This window comes from Kogia breviceps, chromosome 6 (genome assembly GCF_026419965.1).
Source record: "Kogia breviceps isolate mKogBre1 chromosome 6, mKogBre1 haplotype 1, whole genome shotgun sequence".
Taxonomy (NCBI): Eukaryota; Metazoa; Chordata; class Mammalia; order Artiodactyla; family Physeteridae; genus Kogia; species Kogia breviceps.
In genome coordinates, this window is record NC_081315.1 from 85,272,510 (window position 1) to 85,293,162 (window position 20,653).

The following is a 20,653-nucleotide window of genomic DNA, read 5'->3' on the forward strand; positions in this document are numbered from 1 at the left end:
CTGCAGGTCGCACGCTAGCAATACCTGGCAGAGTCTAAAAACTGGTGGTTTCCCCATAAAACGTTTATCTACAATGACTGTGATCAATACTTAAGGGCTAAGCAAAAAGTATATGAAAACTATTCTTCTTAAAAGACAAACTTCATTAAATACCAAGCACAGTGATCAAATGTAAGATGTCAAATTTAAATAAATCGCTTCCGATTTTTCCCAGTGGTAATCTGGGGCTTCCACAACAAGAATGGTCAAGGGCCAACCGCACCCCTGCCGGTGCCGCTGAAGGTGTAAGTCACACAAACCCTCCTTGGAAGAATGAAGGGCCACATGTTGGCCCGAGGAATCATCACCTCCAGCCTCGCTGGCTTTTGAAATCCCACGGTATTATGAATGCCCTTTATAGACACAGTGATACTGAAGAAGGAAACGATAAAGAAACACAAAGGTGCTTTATTTCAAGTCCATGCCATCTAAATCTACTGAGTACAGTAACCAGGACCGGAGAGGGGACGTATTAGAACCTAAACAACGACAACAACACCGGGACGTTCGCCCCCTGCACTGCGAATCTTAGTTCAGAAGAATCCGCGCACTGGCAAGCCAGTCTCCTCCCTGAGAAGCACGCTTCACGCTCTGTTCTCCCTCTGGCATCTTCATCTCTCTCAGTTAAGGCCTGGACAGTGTCAGGGCGGTGGCGACCCGGTTCTGGAGCTGTGCTCTGGTGGGGGCTGAGCTCCGGCTGTCAGTGGCCCGCAGGCTCGGGCGGTGCGGGGACAGGCTCCAGGCCGCCCAGCTCTGCCGTCTGCCCCTGGAGCCGCTCCACTGCCTGCAGCAGGGCTGACCTCTCCAGCTCCAAGGCCAGAGTCGCTTGCTTCAGCTTGCTTTCACTGGTCAGGAGCTTCTCAATGGTGGCTTCCAGGCTCTGGATCCTCCCATTAGCCACCTAGAGAATAAAAGAAATGAGAATGGAACTGCGCGGGGAGAACATGGGAGGTCCACTCTGCGCTCCACTGTCCAGCCTCGAAGGCACTCTGGAGCCCTGTTCTGGCAGAGACACATCTCTCCAAGTTTACTCTCAGTTCTGGCCACAGGGGAAGACTCCTTTTCCCAGACTCCCTCGCAGGCGGGCTGGGCCTCCCTGAGATCCTCCAGCACCCTCTTCCCCTGTCGTGGATACTCTGGAAGCCGCCTGTGGAGATGGCAGCTTCCCAATGCAGAGGGAGTCCGATTCCCGAGTCACCAGCTACAGGAGGACATCTGTGAAATGGCCCGAGAATGCTTCGTGGAGACAAGGTGGAGCGCCTGCGGTGCTGAGCCCTGGGGTCTGGAGCGTTGCTACTGCGGCACAGTCCGGCCCACTTTGACAAATACACATATTTACAGGTACAAACTGATTTCAGACAGACCATCAAAATGGTTTCTATGTGAAGGCCCACGTAGTAACGGCTCTCTACTCTGAACCTTTAATACTCCCTACAGTAACAAGGACAGGCATTTCCCCGGGAACGTGTGTGGAGCACTCAGGGTGGCCGAGCTCCGCTAAGAGAGTCACGTGCGTGGTCTCACTGGCCACAGACGCCAGCAGTGTCTCCACTCCCACCCGTCCGCATGCTCAGCACACAATCAGCATCAGGCCGACCTTCCAGGTGCTTCTCTCTTGCAACGGACCCTCCTCTTCTCTCTAGTCTCCTCGGGCTGGCTTCGCAGGCAACCAGTGAGTTGGCCCCAGTGAAGCGGAGGAGTTTCCTGAGAAAAGCAGCCTCCTATGTTGCTGTCCCCGGGCCTCCTGGCCGATTCCAGCTCTCCGCTGCATTCTCGAGTGCTCAGGCCTGGGGTCAGTAAGGCACTGCACTGGCTCGCTCATCTGCCTGGCCGTCTACGTGTCCCCGTAGATTTTAGGTGGGAACAACGGTACATATTTTTTCCCTCATTTTCAAAACAAGGGAAACAGCTTCTTGAACAAGACAACACTTGTGCTAGACAGACAATTCTATGACTCAAAGCCTAGGTCTGGCTGTGACACTGGAACACTGAAAACAGAAAGAAGAAAGGACTGAGATCCTAAGTTTGCTGGCTTACCGGGCAGGGGGCGGTCACGCTCAGTGGGTTATGTCCAAGCAGTCCTCTCCGACCCTCACACTCCTCTCCCCACGGTCAAGGCCTGGGACGGGTCCCACCTCATCCCCTCCAGGGACCACTCCTTCTGACGGCCACAGCACTCCCAGGGGCACCTCCCAGCTTAGCAGTGAGCTGATGTGCATGGTCATTCACTGGCCAGCGTGAACGTCAGGTCTCCTCCTCAGTGAGACCGAAGCTGTCTCACAGAAGAAAACACACCTCACCCTGCACGTGGGTCTGGCCTCCCAAAGCACCCAGCTCATGGGCACTCAATGACTGGTAGTGGATTATTCCAAAAAATGCGCGTCCCTTAGCATTTGGCAACATCAGACATGTCTAAGCAATCGTCATAAGTACGCTGCTGGACAAAAGAGCTAAGACAGTTTAGTCTGCAGCGGCCAGACGACATTCTTAAGTGTTTAAAAAGAAAATAGATGGGGCTTTGGTATGTCCAACAACTGTATGAATGGAACAAAGCCAGGAAATGGGTCAGTTTTGATACTTGGGCAAAAAAGCAAAGATTTATGTTGGAAAATTAAGTATTGCATTGAACAGCTATCCCTGGACTCTGAAAACTATTTTTAAAAAAAGAAAAAAGGGAAAAGAGGTGTGAGTCTCACAGAACTTATGTGGTCTGGCTGAAAGTAATTCCACATGACTCAGAGGGTAATGGGAAAACTATACGCAGGCACCCACAAACTGACACACCACAATCCCTAGCGCAACTCTTTGAGAGCAGCAGTGTCTTAAAAGTTTTGGCGGCCTCTGGCACCCAGCACAGCTGGGACCGGCATAAGCTCTAGTCTTGAATGATACCTCCAGAAGCGCAGAGCCACGTGGTCAAGAGAAAGATCATTCCAAGGAGAACATCTGTTGTTACCAATTACCTCTTGATGCATTTCTTGAGAACGTAAATGTCTGAGCAGCTTTTCACAACTCCCTCTCTTCACAAAAGGGGTACAGTATCACAGGAGCAGCGCAAAATTACTTCCCCTCTTCATCACAAAAAAACCCACATGGTATCAGCCTAATAAAATGAACCTTTCATTTGAGCACTATCCTAACGAGGCAAATGCTTCAACTTCACATCTGAGCTTTGTTAGAAATGTTTCCATCCTGCCGTACTTCAGGGACCTACTGTTTGTTTGGAAGGCATTCAAAATTACCACCTACGCTGCAGACCCTTACATGCAAGATAAGGCTCTTCGTTCCCCGGCACCTCCCCTTCAGGTTACAGCTAAGACACCCTGGAGAAATCGTACTCAGGCATAGTTTCAGTTAGGACAGCTCAATCTCAGAGGACAAAAAAGCTGACTTTTGGAATGTGACTGGTAGTCAGGCCTGGGTAAGGATAGACTTTTCTTTGTTCCTCTACAGCAAATATCTACTAGGTTTCTACTGGGGTAAAAATCCCTGCTGGGGGGAATACATTTTAGACAGGGGTTGATTTATTAAGCTCCAAATGCTGGCCTTTCTCCCATCACTGCCAAGCTTGTGTCTGCAAAGCAGCAACTTTCTATGGCGAAAACTAAGAGGCTTAGATCAGGATGGAAAGCTTATTCTCAGGACAGCCCAGGAATACCACAGAATACATATTTTGGAAAACATATAATAAAGTTTTCTCCACAGCAAACTCAAAAATAATTTTTTAAAACACCCCCCTTTCCCCCCCTCCACACACAATTCCTTAACAATGAGAGCTTTACCACCCATATTGACATTTCAAAAGCCGACTGTATGGTTAGTTTATTCTATTTGATTGTTAGAGGAGTGCTACCCCCTACCCCAGCAAAAATGCATCTTTTTGTCCCTGCCACACAGATGAGGGAATCAGAGCAGAGCAGGTGACAGTGTGGCTGACACGGGATCTAGCAAGGTCTGGCTCTCTGGACGCGCGGCGCCTCTGTGCTTGCTCCATCTCGCCCTCCTGCATGCACGGCCTGGGTCTGCCTTTCTACTTACTGTATGTCCTCATCCGCATTTATCCATGGTAAGATGGAAGCTTCCAGAGGGGAGAATTGTGTCCCTTCATGAACTGAATTTTTGCATTTGCACCAGGGACTCACAAATCCTGATCACAGGCTCTGGTTTACTCTGTTAGGGAGATTCTGTGGCACTTTCCTCACTTGATATCACTCCGTGGACCTAGCTAGTTTCGCTCCTGAAAGCTCATGCCTTTGATTGTCTCATCATTACTCAAAGTGCCATCTCTGGCTATTCGGCTAATAGTACGACGGCACCCTGAACCCAAGTTCAGCTCAGGGTCTGTCTCCTAAAAGGGTTAAGTGCAGAAATAGCCTCTCAGAAAGTTCCAGGACAGTCTGACCTTAGCAAAAGATAATCTGTCTGCTTCCTAACAAAAAGGAACAATTCTTCTGGGCTACCTTTGATCCCAACTACAAACAACCAGAAGAGAAAGGGCCTACGGCCATGGGAAAACCCAGCCCGCCGGTGCCTCTGGTGAGTTAATGAACTACCACACACTCAAGGTTCGGGAGGCTGCCTTGTAAATATGCCCTACCTGCAGTTGTTCAAGGAGGTCAAGGTTCTGTTTGCGTAAGCTGCTGTTGGTTTTCTCTAATCTGTCCATTCTTTGGTTGTCACTGAGAGGAGAGGAATCGATAAGTTCTTCCTGAAGCACGTGGTACTCAACTTCATAAGCTTGTAACTGTTTAGAGATGTCCATGACAAACACCTGTGACACACAGAAAAGTCATCAGGCACTGAAAATGAGAAAAATCACACACACACACACACACACACACACACACACACCATGTCGACGGGTGTCCACGAAGCACCTACTCTGTGCCTGATACTATTAGTGATAAACAAGGAAAACTCTCTGCACTGAGAAGGGAATAATTTTACATGGGAAGAGAGAATTTAAGAAGCATTTGGGGGACGTCCCTGGTGGTCCAATGGTAAAGAATCCGCCTTACAATGCAGGGGATGCGGGTTTGATCCCTGGTTGGGGAAATAAGATCTCACAGGCCACGGGGCAACTAAGCCCGCCCACCTCAACTACTGAGCTGGCACACCTCAACTAGAGAGTCTGTGTGACGCAAACTACAGAAGCCCACGCTCTCCGGAGCCCGTGCACCACAACTAGAGAGAGAAAACCCGCACGCCACAGCTAGAGAGACGCCCACGCACCACAATGAAGAGCCCACGCGCCGCAAGGAAAGATCCTGTGTGCCACAACAAAGACCTCGTGTGCCGCAACCAAGACCCAATGAAGCCAAAAATAAATTAAATAAATAAATAATATAATAATTTTTTTAAAAAAGAAGCATTTGGAAATAAACCAAAGGTAACAGTAAGTGTAGGTCCCTGATACTCATTTTTCAAAAGCCAAAACCTTGTTTTTAAAAATGCTTATATGAGTTTATTTTTACTTCTTATTTCAGTACTTAGATCATTTTTCTCTGAAAATTCTATTAGATTAGATACACAACTATGGGTCAGAGAGAATTAAACAAAACAAAAGAATCACAGCCCCATTTGCCCAGTCACCAGGTCAAAGTTTAATTATAGTTCAGCTGGATTTTCAGAGTTACAAGAACAGCTAAGTAATGGAACTGTTTACTAAAAAACCCTATTCTGCACATAAGATATGCAGAAATGAGCCAAAACCCAAATGTCACCCACATAGATGAGTGAATACAAAACAATGCCTGAGTTGCCTTCCTTTCTCTAATAGGAACAGTCATGAAAAAAAACCACTCGTGTGAAAAACAACCCCGAAGTGCACAAGTGAGTGAGCTGTTCATATCTGGGACGATGAGGGGGCAGAGGCGGAGGCTGCTGCTGCCCCAGGCGTGAAGCCCCAGCGCGGATCTGAGAATTCAGTTACCACATTAAAAAAGCCAGATCAGAACACACATTTAAAGAATGAAATTAGTCTCTATAAGAGACTCTTCACAGCACTTCCTTAAGAAAGAAATTCCAACACAGTTAAAATCAATGAAAAATTCATTTCCCTTGATGGTACCCTAGTAGCATTCAAACATGAATGAGTCCCATCTTTCCTGAAATCTATTTTCAAAAACCATGTTTACTTTCTCACCATTCCCAGAAATCTTATTTTCTCTTCCAATCTTATTTTCTCTTCCTTGAGATTAATTTTTCAGCTTCCTGGTTTTCAATTTAATTCAATGGCTAATACTAAATAGGCACAAAAGTCACTATAGGCCAAAAGAGTAATACACATTGTATTTGTGACGTGCGTGTGTGTTTGTGTGTGGAGTTGACTGCATTGATCTGATTCTCTGCTGTCCCTCAGAGCGACCACCGAGAGCTGGCAGGGATTATCATCTCTATTCTACAGTCAAGAAAACTGACTCAGAAGCTTTCAGTCAGCCCTTGAATGGGGGCTGGCGACTCCCTGAATGACCCTGAGCAAGTTACTTGACCTTTCCTGGCCTCAGTTCCTGGCCTCCACCACATGGCGGTGGTAACACCTACCTGACAGCATAGCTGTGGGGAACCATGAGACACAGGCCTGGCAAGCTGAGTTGGTGCCCTAACTTAGCTAAGGGATCTGCTTCCACATAAAACCCCTCCCATCCAACCTTGTGCTGCAGCAAAATGACAAAGGATGTCACACCATGGAACTTCTGAACAGCTCAGGGTAAAAACCACACACATTAAAACTGAGATTGCTGTGGCATTAGTGTGTAATTATAAACACGGTGCGGGATAAATGTCACACACACACTTTTTTTCTTCCACAGAGGTTTTTAAATGAGCTCCTAACCTGGAAAACCTGGGGACAAAACCTCTGGCCTTGGATCCAGATTGATGAGCGGCTATGGTTAATGGCTCTCAGCTGTGCACAGAGCAGAGCGCTCGCTGAGGCCTACGTTAATCCCCAGGAACCATCCCGGGTCACAATCATCTCTGCTTAACTGCATCATTACCTCCTGGCTGCCAAAACACACACACAGCCCTTGCAGTCGTGCCTGGGAATTTATTCCCGACCATGGCAGCATATGGCTGGCGGTGACAGGAGCTCCCTGGTCCTCAAATGACGCTTTCTCACGTTGCTGTATATTCTTCATAACCATAATTATACATGGCTTCATGGTATTCTACCAACTCGACGTATCAATAACCATGTTAATCCAGTCATCAAATGCTGGATATCTAGTTACTTGTAAGTCATTGTTATAAACGACAACTTTAAACATCCTCATATGTATGGCTTTTCCCATATTTTGGATTCTTTCCTAAGCATACATTCCAAGAAATGGGATTACTGAGTCAAAGGGTACAAATATTTTACTGGCTCGTGATACATATTGCCAAATTGCTTCCCAAACGGGAATAATCCACATACAATGCCATTAGCAACGTAAGAATGTGCCAGATACGGTATACCCTTGGCAATGGGTACTGGGATGAAAATGTTTCACTTTGTTATTCTAGGAAGGTAAAGCATTATGTTATTTAAATTTAAATTATGCACGAAGCTAAATATTTTCCCAGATATGTTTGCTAGACGAGTCTCCTCCTTTAGAGAATTCGTTTCTGTTCTTGGCGCGCCTGCTCTTGTTGGAGACTTAGTGTTTCTCTTTGCTGTCTGTGGACACTGTAATAAAGCCATCAACCCTTATGGCTGCAGAACTAGTCACATACTTTCCCCCCTCCCCACCCCCAGACCCTTCCCCCCTCCCCACCCCCAGACCCTTCCCCCCAACCTGGTGGTCTCAGTGGCATACCAAGAGCTGGATGGGGGAGCCTCTGCCTGGGTATCAAAAATAAGGGGGCACAGTGTCTGTGGTGAATTTAAAAACAAAAATAAACCCAACTAAAAGCTGGTCTGCTTTTTATTATCACCACATGCAAACAATTCTAAACAATGTCAGTAGTAAAGTACTCCTCCCTGCCGTACCCCACCCTCTTGGTACAGCACTAACTGGTCTTTTAAAAAACTAATTTTCAATAGTGCAAGCTGCCCAAGCAGTAAGGGCTCCTCCCAAGGCAGAAGGGGCAGTCTCACCACTGTGATTTTTTTTTTTCTTTCTTTCTTTCTTTCTTTTTTTTTTTTTTTTTTTTTTTTTGTGGTACGCGGGCCTCTCACTGTTGTGGCCTCTCCCATTGCGGAGCACAGGCTCCGGACGCACAGGCTCAGCGGCCATGGCTCACGGGCCCAGCAGCTCCGTGGCATGTGGGATCTTCCCGGATCGGGGCACGAACCCGCGTCCCCTGCATCGGCAGGCGGATTCTCAACCACTGCGCCACCAGGGAAGCCCAGCCACTGTGATTTTGAAGAGCATCTTTTGAACACAGAAACTTTGTTAAGATTCTGGTTTCTCTCCTACAAGCTCAACTAGAACAGAGACTTGTCTGGTGTGCTTACAATGAAGTCGCCCACAGCAGAGCTTTCCAAGGTGCCCCTGTGTTGTGTGTGTGTGTGTGCACGTGCGCACGCGTATCTCCCGGGCACCTTGCTGAAATGCAGATTCTGACTCAGCAGGTCTGGAGTGGGAGGCCCAGATTCTGCATAAGTTCCTATGTGATGGTGCTGGTCTGGGGCCACACTTGGAGCAGGGCCCAAAGGACGTTGAAAATAGGCTATATGCCCCGTCCTCCAAAGCCCCCCTTCACCTGCTCTCTTCCTTACACTGACCTGAGGCAGCACAGGCACACGGCACTCGCTCTGATGAGACGACACCCCTGACCTCCCTCCTCTTCCTTTCTGTTTATTCCCAGGGCTTCCCGCTTCTTGTGAGGTGATATTTATGGCTCACGTTCAACTGACAGTTAAGTCACACTGAGGAGCTGCCACAGAGCCTCAGAGACCATTGTCTCCACGCCCTGGACTCTGTCAACTCTGGGCCTGCCCCTCGGTAGCGGCTCCCAGTCTGTCTGCGCTGAGCGGGAACTCCAGGGCCCTGTCCTTGGGGACTCTCCCCACCCTGGATGCAGACTGTGTCCCAGCTGCTCGAGCTGAGGCTTCCACGGAGACGGTACTTAATGAAAATGGAGACTGGCTATCACAGAGATCCAGCCCAGCTCCATCCTTCCACACACAGGACAGCAGCATGCAAAGGACGCAATATCACTTCTACCCTGTGGGCTCTCCAAGGCTGCAGAGAAATGGCGCTGCCCTCAGGCCTCCCCTCTGAGTAGAACTTGAGACTAGAGCACCCTCTGCAGGGAGGGGATGGGAGGGGGCAGAGAGCAGGCAGAAAGCTTGACAGTCTGCAGAGGTCAAGTTCCAGATGGAACACGTTGGAGGGAAGGAGGGCGGAGAGCTGCCAGGCACTGAGTCTTGTTTCCCAGAGAGACCCGTGGCAGGCTGAAAACCTGGACCTCAGATGCAGATGCTGTGTCCCTAGTTCCAATCCCTGCGCCTCCCCCCCCGCAGGAAAGCTGAACCGGCGCCTAGAACTTCTCTCTCGCTCCCGTGCCTTTGCACGTACTATAATGGGGGTTTGGCTGACCACAGCCCGTGGACCAAGGCTGTCCCGCCACATGCTCCGCAAAAAAAGCTTTACTGCCACACAGTCACTTCATTCCGACAAATACTGGCTCTGGTGGCCTTATGCTGCAGAGGCTGAGCTGACCTCATGTGACTTTATGGTCCACAAAGCCTGAAACACTTCCTCCCTGGGCCTCTGCAGAAAAGGCCCAGCTGAACTCAACTCCCTCAGCTCCCCGGTCCCCACTCCCCACTCACTGCTCGCTCCCTGCACAGCCCGCTCCTGCAGCCCTTGCACAACACCACTGGAGCTCCCACCACTCTTGCAGTTACTGGTTACACGCTCCTTTTCTACACAGGATGGGCTCTGGTGTCCCAGAGCACGTTACACTCTTGGCTCTGCCACCTCGTACAGGTTGCTGGGCGTTTACTCCCTCCAGGCCCCAGAGTTGTTAAGGAGCCAATGGAATAAAGCATATGCCAAGTTCAAAACGGATGCCTGAAACAACCCAGGCACACACACAACTGTCCTCTCTCCATACTGTGTCCATTTCTATTCTCCCAACATTAAAGAGCACCTTCACACCCTCAGTTAAGTACCCTTTACAAACAAGGGGAGGAAAATGGGTTTGTTTTTTTTTTTTTCTGGGGCTCAATATCCAGAAGGTAACCACATCGGTGAGGCTGCCTGCCTTTTAGCCAGGCCCCAGGCAGCAGGTCAAGGCGCTCACTGGCACAGACTTGGGTTTAGGGAACCAAGGCTCTTGCATTTTCCCCTGCAGCCAAAAGACACAGGTTTGTGCAGTGAAAGCTCTAAAAGGGAGGAAATGCATGGAAATGTCAGAAAGTAAAGAATCAAAGGGTGGAGAATTCAGTCTTAATATACAGGTACAGTACAGAAAATCTCTGATTAAATGACACCCGCAGGCACTTGGAGCTGAGTAGCTGCGAAAGCGTTTGTAGTGAGAGGGCCTGAGTCTGAAACCCTACCTTTCCACTTCTCGACAGCCTGACTGTGGGCCAGCTAATCAACCACTTTGAACCCTAGGTTGCTCGTCGATTAAAACCACTTGTCCTCTCAGGAATTCGGTCATGACTGAATGAGATCATGTATGTATATGTAGAGTCACACAGAACCTGGAAAAAAGCAGGGTGTCAACAAGCCAGAGCTATTCACACTTGAGAGGAAGGTGCCAGGGAAGTAAAAGCCTCTCAATTAACTGAAGAAGAAAGTGCAGAGACGAAAAGAGCTGCTCCTTCACGTAGGCAAATGAAATGTGCAGAGACCCAGAGTGGCAACCAGACGACACCGTCTCCCTTTTCCAGCCCACACTTGCCTTCTTTTCTGGGCTCAGCACCTAAGGAGGGGCAGCAAAGGAAATCACTAACTGCTGCAACTGGGTGCAATCCACCACTCTCGGACTATCAGAAACCCTCAGAAGAAGGATTTTTTAAAACACAGCTTTATTTCACTATTTGCTTTTACCCAACTGCTCTATGTTTTCATTACATTTGCAGGTGAGGTAAGTTCTAGGCTAATGAGAAGCCCCGACTGCTAAGTCTGTGGGATCTCTGCGTTGGGCACCTTCTGAAGCACTCAGCCATCCAGCCTCTGGACACTTCCAAGGGTGACCTCACCCTCTGCCAGGCAGCTGAGTCCTGCATGGTCAGCAGTCATTACTGGAAAATTCTTCCTGATACAGAGTCAAAATCTGCTCCCACTCCTAACCCAGGCCATTAACAACTGGTCGAGCTGCAATTCCAGGATCACCTCACCCTCAACCCCTAACATTTCAGAGAGTGATACATGCATACATGCAATGCAGTTCTACTGCATACAGAAATCAGAGGGACTAGAACCACAGATGAATGTGGAATTGAACTCTATAAAACACACACACACACACACTCTCTCCAGAACAAAGTTATAGAATATACACTCTTTATCACAACTTCATATCAACAAGTTAAATTTTTAGAAAATTCCAATTAATGCCATTTCAGCACAAAAATCAAAGCACTCATTTTACAAAAGCCTACATTGAATAAAAATGTATGAATTTCAGAAGAACAAACACCAAGGGGTGACAAACGCCTTTTAATTGTAAGAAACTACCGATAGTTTGTGCTGGTTATCACACCTACACACTCTCAGCACACACACACACAGACACACGTCTGATCATGGAACAGAGATTCGAGATGTGCCCCCCACGAGCTGAGCATTGCTGCTCAGGACACAAAGTGGTAGGAATCAGCTCCTGCTCAAAAAAAAAAGGAAATTCAGCTTCTGCATATCCAGAATCGCTGGAACATTTGGAAGGTCCAGACTGAACCATACCTGACTGATGGTCTTTTCCATCTGCACCAAGCCCAGGTTGGGTAGTGTGCTTTTTATAAAGTCAACTATAGTTTCTAGGTTTTCATGTTGCAGAATCAAGGGCTTATGGCTTCCCAACAGACTTAAAGCCACTTTAAATATGACCTCTGATCCTTGAAGAAAGATCATATCTGGGAAAACACAGAAAAGCAGAAAGTTAAGCTGGACCAGATTCTGATGAAATGGCACTCCATTCCCCTTCACACACATCGAAGAGCAGGACTGTGGGAAATGCAGCCCCAAATTATAAGGTCCTGGTATTTCAGATAGGGTTGTCAAGACAATATAGCAAATAATAAATAAATATGTAAATATACATATATCATATATGCTAAACTACTGCTAAAATTTTGTCACAGGTTCAGATAAATCTGTTTTTCACTCCAAAAATATATTAAATTCAAACATACCTCAAAAGTTGAAACTGTGAAAAGGAAAACTTTTCATTAGTCTATTTTTTTCAGGAATTCTCTGGATTTCAAAGGAGTTATTACTAAAACATATATTTTTATGAGTAAAAAAAAGGTGTATAAATACTCTATCCTAATTACTGCTGCTGTAAGTGAAGAAAATGCCTCTGTTTCCTCTGCTTTGAAATCAGGGGTTGAATTAAAAGATCTCTAAAAACTGTAAAAAGCCTGCACCATTGCAAAAGCACATTATTAAATACTTAACAAGTATACTGAATTTTAGCATAATAATGGAATAAAAAATTTTTCCCTCTAAAGAATTCAAAGAACTTTATCAGGGTTATTTTCTAGTTCTTGCCATTATTCCCCTTAGAATGGTTGTCAAATGTTAACAATCCCCACACCTACTGTGCACAGGGAGAGGGAGAGCAAGTGGGTCCCCAGCCCAGCACAGCCCAGCCCAGCCCTGGCTCCACCTTCCCCAGAGTTGAAGCCATTCAGAAAGAGACTCCAATGTCCTGGGGCTCGAGCACTTGGGAAAGTTACCTAACAACTGGAATAATAAAGTAAGAAGAAATGTAATTTTAAAAGATGGGAGCATAAATCTAATTAGAGGCAACTGTCAATATTCTCTCTTTTTTTTTCTGGAGGGGCTGCAGGAGAATGGAAGGGACAAAGAAGCTGTACTTTCCATCAAGTCAAGGAAGACAGAAGCAGGTGAGAGGGGGAATTCCCAGCCTGTGCCTCTCTGGGTGGTTTAGGGTGATGAAAAGTGAAAGCCATTAAGAAACAAGCCACTGAGTGCAGGCTGGAGGTGTCCCAGGGTGGCTTGTGGATGGCATAAGGGAGACACCCAAGCACCGGCTGGCTAGGTCAGCCCCAGAGATGCTGCGAGACCATCACATGAGCAGACCTGGTGCCCGGCTGGGTACAGCCCTGCAGGCAGCCGCTCCCAGAGAGCCCAGGGACACACTGCTCCCTCAACTTCACACTGCTCCTGGTTCAGGGCAGCGCCAGGCAACTGAAAAGGACAGGTGCTGCCTCCTCAAGTCTGGCTGTAGGGGCTGGGAAGATAAACTGGAGAACAGATCACATCTTTGAAATCTGAACTTCTTAGGGGGAGGAGTACATGTATCAAGGCAGTGTTATGGAAGAGTAGTCCTGTGAAATGTCTGATTTAAAAAATATGCAGTCTACCCATGTAATTCACCACTACAGAAAACATAAAGATCTAAAATTGCGCTACAGGGGCTTCCCTGGTGGCGCAGTAGTTAAGAATCTGCCTGCCAATGCAGGCGACACGGGTTCGAGCCCTGGTCCGGGAAGATCCCACATGCCACAGACCAACTAAGCCCGTGCGCCACAGCTACTGAGCCTGCGCTCTAGAGCCCACGAGCCACAACTACTGAAGCCTGCGCACGCCTAGAGCCCGTGCTCCACAACAAGAGAAGCCACCGCACTGAGGAGCCTGCGCACTGCAATGAGGAGTAGCCCCCGCTCACCGCAACTAGAGAAAAGCTCTCGCGCAGCAATGAAGACCCAACGCAGGCAAAAAAAAAAAAAAAACCAAAAAAACAAAAAAAACCTTTTTTAATAACATAAGATTGTGCTATAACTAAGACATATTTTTAAAGAGAAATGACATTTTCAAAAACAAAGTAAATTTGAAGTTTCTTTGGTTTAGACAGTAAGACTTCCTTTCAATATATGAACATTTATAGCTGAATAAAAACTGATAGCATCTATCAGAATCAATATCAAGGCATTCTTTGCAGGGATCCTGGGGAGTGGACTGTACTACCAGACCAATGACGTGCTGTATAGTTCAGAATCTTCTGTCTCTGGGGCAAGTACCTTAAATTCAGATATAGTCCCACATCTAAGCCAGTTAAAATAAGTAACAACTGGGGGCTTTGGAGAGAGAAGATGGCAGAAGAGCAAGACATGGAGATCACCTTCCTCCCCACAGATACATCAGAAATACATCTACATGTGGAACTGTTCCTATAGAACACCCACTGAACGCTGGCAGAAGACCTCAGACCTTCCAAAAGGCAAGAAACTCCCCACATACCTGGGTAGGGCAAAAGAAAAAAGAATAAACAGAGACAAAAGAATAAGGACGGGACCTGCACCAGTGGGAGGGAGCCGTGAAGGAGGAAAGGTTTCCCTATGCCAAACAACTAGCAAGTCAGGACTACAGCCCCATCCATTAGCAGAGAGGCTGCCTAAAATCATAATAAGGCTACAAACACCCCAAAACACACCACCAGATGTGGACCTGCCCACCAGAAAGACAAGATCCAGCCTCATCCACCAGAACACAGGCACTAGTCCCCCCAACCAGGAAACCTACTCAACCCACTGAACCAACCTTGGCCACTGGGGACAGACACGAAAACCAACGGGAACTACGAACCTGCAGCCTGCAAAAAGGAGACCCCAAACACAGTAAGCAAAATGAAAAGACAGAAAAACACACAGCAGATGAAGGAGCAAGGTAAAAACCCACCAGACCTAACAAATGAAGAGGAAAGAGGCAGTCTATCTGAAAAAGAATTCAGAATAATGATAGTAAAGATGATCCAAAATCTTGGAAATAGAATAGACAAAATGCAAGAAACATTTAACAAGGACCTAGAAGAAATAAAGAGGAAGCAAGCAATGATGAGAAACACAATAAATGAAATTAAAAATACTCTAGATGGGATCAACAGCAGAATACCTGAGGCAGAAGAACGGATAAGTGGCCTGGAAGATAAAATAGTGGAAATAACTATTGCAGAGCAGAATAAAGAAAGAAGAATGAAGAGAACTGAGGACAGTCTCAGAGACCTCTGAGACAACATTAAACGCACCAACATTCGAATTATAGGGGTCCCAGAAGAAGAAGAGAAAAAGAAAGGGACTGAGGAAATATTTGAAGAGATTATAGTTGAACACTTCCTTAATATGGGAAAAGAAAAAGTTAATCAAGTCCAGGAAGCACAGAGAGTCCCACACAGGATAAATCCAAAGAGAAACACGCCAAGACACATATTAATCAAACTATCAAAAATTAAATACAAAGAAAACATATTAAAAGCAGCAAGGAAAAAACAACAAATAACACACAAGGGAATCCCCATAAGGTTAACAGCTGATCTTTCAGCAGAAACTCTGCAAGCCAGAAGGGAGTGGCAGGACGTATTTAAAGTGACGAAGGAGAAAAACCTACAACCAAGATGACTCTACCCAGCAAGGAGCTCATTCAGATTTGATGGAGAAATTAAAACCTTTACAGACAAGCAAAAGCTGAGAGAGTTCAGCACCATCAAACCAGCTTTACAACAAATGCTAAAGGGACTTCTCTAGGCAAGAAACACAAGAGAAGGAAAAGATCTACAAGAACAAACTCGAAACAATTAAGTAAATGGTAACAGGAACATACATATTGATAATTACCTTAAATGTAAATGGATTAAATGCTCCCACCAAAAGACACAGACTGGCTGAAGGGATACAAAAACAAGACCCATATATATGCTGTCTACAAGAGACCCACTTCAGACCTAGGGACACATACAGACTGAAACTGAAGGGATAGAAAAAGATATTCCATGCAAATGGAAATCAGAAGAAAGCTGGAGTAGCAATTCTCATATCAGACAAAACAGACTTTAAAATAAAGACTATTACAAGAGACAAAGAAGGACACTACATAATTATCAAGGAATCGATCCATGAGGAAGATATAACAATTGTAAATATTTATGCACCCAACACAGGAGCACCTCAATACATAAGGCAAATACTAACAGCCATAAAAGGGGAAATCGACAGTAACATAATCATAGTAGTAACCCATTTTGAGTTTCTTTTTGTGTATGGTGTTAGGGAGTGTTCTAATTTCATACTTTTACATGTATCTGTCCAGTTTTCCCAGCACCACTTATTGAAGAGGCTGTCTTTTCTCCACTGTATATTCTTGCCTCCTTTATCAAAGATAAGGTGACCATATGTGTGTGGATTTATCTCTGGGCTTTCTATCCTGTTCCAATGATCTATATTTCTGTTTTTGTGCCAATACCATACTGTCTTGATTGCTGTAGCTTTGTAGTATAGTCTGAAGTCAGGGAGCCTGATTCTTCCAGCTCCATTTTTCATTCTCAACATTGCTTTGGCTATTTGGGGTCTTTTGTGTTTCCATACAAATTGTGAATTTTTTTTTTTTCAGTTCTGTAAAAAATGCCAGTGGTATTTTGATAGGGATTGCTTTGAATCTGTAGATTGCTTTGGGTAGTAGAGTCATTTTCACAATGTTGATTCTTCCAATCCAAGAACATGGTATATCTCTCCATCTATTTGTATCATCTTTAATTTCTTTCATCAGTATCTTATAATTTTCTGCACACAGGTCTTTTGTCTCCTTAGGTAGGTTTATTCCTAGATATTTTATTCTTTTTGTTGCAATGGTAAATGGGAGTGTTTTCTTAATTTCACTCTCAGATTTTTCATCATTAGTGTATAAGAATGCCAGAGATTTCTGTGCATTGATTTTGTATCCTGCTACTTTACCAAATTCATTGATTAGCTCTAGTAGTTTTCAGGTAACATCCTTAGGATTCTCTATGTATAGTATCATGTCATCTGTAAACAGTGACAGCTTTACTTCTTCTTTTCCAATTTGGATTCCTTTTATTTATTTTTCTTCTCTGATTGCTGTGGCTAGAAATTCCAAAACTAGGTTGAATAAGAGTGGTGAGAGTGGGCAACCTTGTCTTGTTCCTGATCTTAGTGGAAATGGTTTCAGTTTTTCACCATTAAGGACGATGTTGGCTGTGGGTTTGTCATATATGGCCTTTATTATGTTGAGGAAAGTTCCCTCTATGCCTACTTTCTGCAGGGTTTTTATCATAAATGGGTGTTGAAATTTCTCAAAAGCTTTCTCTGCACCTACTGAGTTGATCATATGGTTTTTCTCTTTCAGTTTGTTGATATGGTGTATCATGTTGATTGGTTTGTGTATATTGAAGAATCCTTGCATTCCTGGAATAAACTCCACTTGATCATGGTGTATAATCCTTTTAATATGCTGTTGGATTCTGTTTGCTAGTATTTTGTTGAGGATTTTTGCATCTATGTTCATCAGTGATATTGGCCTGTAGTTTTCTTTCTTTGTGATGTCTTTGTCTGGTTTTGATATCAGGGTGATGGTGGCCTCATAGATTGAGTTTGGGAGTGTTCCTCCCTCTGCTTTCTTTTGGAAGAGTTTGAGAAGGATAGGTGTTAGCTCTTCTCTAAATGTTTGATAGAATTTGCCTGTGAAGCCATCTGGTCCTGGGCTTTTTTTTGTTGGAAGATTTTTAATCACAGTTTCAATTTCAGTGCTTGTGATTGGTCTGTTCATATTTTCTATTTCTTCCTGGTTCAGTCTCGGCAGCTTGTGCATCTCTAAGAATTTGTCCATTTCTTCCAGGTTGTCCATTTTATTGGCATAGAGTTGCTTGTAGTAATCTCTAATAATCTTTTATATTTCTGCAGTGTCTGTTGTTACTTCTCCTTTTTCATTTCTAATTCTATTGATTTGAGTCTTCTCCCTTTTTTTCTTGATGAGTCTGGCTAATGGTTTATCAATTTTGTTTATCTTCTCAAAGAACCAGCCTTTAGTTTTATTGATCTTTGGTATCATTTCCTTCATTTCTTTTTCATTTATTTCTGATCTGATCTTTATGATTTCTTTCCTTCTGCTAATTTGGGGTTTTTTTGTTCTTCTTTCTCTAATTGCTTTAGGTGCAAAGTTAGGTTGTTTATTCGAGATGTTTCCTGTTTCTTAAGGTAGGATTTTATTGCTATAAACTTCCCTCTTAGAACTGCTTTTGCTGCGTCCCATAGGTTTTGGGTCGTCATGTCTCCATTGTCATTTGTTTCTAAGTATTTTTTGATTTCCTCTTTGATTTCCTCAGTGATCACTTCGTTATTAAGTAGTGTATTGTTTAGCCTCCATGTGTTTGTATTTTTTACAGATCTTTTCCCGTAATTGATATCTAGTCTCATAGCGTTTTGGTCGGAAAAGGTACTTGATACGATTTCAGTTTTCTTAAATTTACCAAGGCTAGATTTGTGACCCAAGATATGATCTATCCTGGAGAATGTCCCATGAGCACTTGAGAAAAATGTGTATTCTGTTGTTTTTGGATGGAATGTCCTATAAATATCAATTAAGTCCACCTTGTTTAATGTATCATTTAAAACTTGTGTTTCCTTATTTTCATTTTGGGTGATCTGTCCATTGGTGAAAGTGGGGTGTTAAAGAGACTAGGAGTAGGATGGGAATAAACAAAGACCTACTAGAGCATGGACTTGAGGATATGGGGAGGGGGCAGGGTAAGCTGTGATGAAGTGAGAGAGTGGCATGGACATATATACACTACCAAACGTAGGGTGGATAGCTAGTGGGAAGCAGCCGCATAGCACAGGGAGATCAGCTAGGTGCTTTGTGACCACCTAGAGGGGTGGGATAGGGAGGGTGGGAGGGAGGGAGATGCAAGAGGGAAGAGATATGGGAACATGTATGTATGTATAACTGATTCACTTTGTTGTAAAGCAGAAACTAACACACCATTGTAAAGCAATTATACTCCAATAAAAATGTTAAAAAAAACAAAAAACAAAAACAACTGGGGAACTTTTACGAGCATAATCAAATACACAATCCACATCAGCAGTCTTAAGATTAACAACAGTCTTCCAAGTTTTATTCCTTTAAGATCTTGGTTTTTATAACAAATCTACTTACTAGTAGAGTGCTTCTTGTGATTTTGAACTTTTCCAAACTGTTAAGAAGAAAACAAAGGGAAATCTGGAGAGGTGTTCTTTTTCTTTAACTCTTTTTTGATTATCTTAAAACCAAAACAAAACAGAATACAAAAGGGAAGAAAATGCCCCAAGGAAAGGTGGCTGCCGCACCCAGCCTTAAAGAACCAACAGAAACTCCCCAGTCAAGAAGTCAGAGAGGGCTTCCCTGGTGGCGCAGTGGTTGAGAGTCCGCCTGCCGATGCGGGGGACGCGGGTTCGTGCCCCGGTCCGGGAAGATCCCACATGCCGCGGAGCGGCTGGGCCCGTGAGCCATGGCCGCTGAGCCTGCGCGTCCGGAGCCTGTGCTCTGCAATGGGAGAGGCCACAGCAGTGAGAGGCCACAGCAGTGAGAGGCCCGTGTACCACAAAAAAAAAGTCAGAGAGTAATGCTCTAAGCAGAAGGGAAAAGGTGGAAATGCAGAGGCATGAAAGCACACAGCACGTGCAGAAGCCCCAAAGAGTAGGTAAGGCAGGAGCCCTGGTCATGGGGCCAGACTGTGAGGGGCCAGGCCCTTCTACCTTTACCAGCGTGTACACACCAGGGGCACAGAAGGCCTTCTCTTCCTCTTTCCTGAGTAGGTCAGCGCGTTCCTTGGTTAGGACATGATGCCAGTGAGACCGCGGTTATGGGTCTGAGCCTTGCAGGGAAGGGCTAGTTAACTTTAGACGGAGAAAAGCCACCTTTTAAGAGCCACTGACAAGACCATGCTGATTCCCAGCAGCAGACGCCACTGTGCATGCTGCCAGCCGCAAGATGCCTGACTCACCAGCACTCCTGGAGGCCCGCCCCAGGTGCCCATCCTTCTGACAACAAGCCGGCCAGTGGTCTGCGCGAGTGAGGCTGGGAGAGCTCAGCCCCAGAAGCTTCTGTTAGACTAAGGAGGCTTCAAATAAGGATTTCCTTTTGGGACACGACTGAGGAATGTGTCTGAAGGGTTGAAGGAAGGACCCCTCAAAGCTTTGCTGAGAGGAAGGGACTCCCACATTTATCTGACTACACTTAAGGGCAACAGCTGTATCCCTCAGAGACAATTAGCACACTTTTTTCTCCCTCTGCATGTTTTAAAAATTAAGTAATTTTTAAATAATAGTAAAGAAAAAGGTTACCTATAAACCCACCACCCCAACCCAATTACTGTCATTTTTGCCCATTTCCCAATCCCTATACATTACATACTACAATTAAAAAAAAAAAAAAAAGTCTCCTTGGAAAAGTGAGTTGATTTCCCACATTTGAAAATCACTGCACAAGGAAGTGAGCTGCTAAGTCTTTCAGCAGCACGGCAGAAGCCCAGCTCACAACCCTGTGGCCGACTTTCCTTCTCTCCTTTTTAACGCCCACCTAGAAACAGGCAAAGGGGTTCATCAGGCAGGCAGTAGAGGGAACCTTAAATTCAGCTGACTCCACCACTCTGCAAATTGTTTGCTGAGAATAGCACGAATAACTACTTTGCTTTGAAGACACTTCGGCAGCCCTGCTAT

General features: G+C 45.4%; 1 protein-coding gene across 16 annotated transcripts in view; it reads right to left on the minus strand.

Annotated features, from left to right (window-relative positions):
• Positions 1 to 422: 422 nt before the first annotated feature.
• Positions 423 to 20,653, minus strand: part of TBC1D1 (TBC1 domain family member 1) — a 229,084-nt gene continuing 208,853 nt past the window's right edge. For all 16 annotated transcript variants that reach the window (XM_059067613.2, XM_067036291.1, XM_059067605.2 and 13 more), the window contains 3 exons: positions 11,886 to 12,055; positions 4,637 to 4,810; positions 423 to 940 (listed from right to left, as the gene is read on the minus strand). In XM_059067613.2, the coding sequence (XP_058923596.1) occupies positions 740 to 940; positions 4,637 to 4,810; positions 11,886 to 12,055 (545 nt within the window). In that variant the 3' untranslated portion in view covers positions 423 to 739. The remainder of the gene's footprint in view (positions 941 to 4,636; positions 4,811 to 11,885; positions 12,056 to 20,653) is intronic.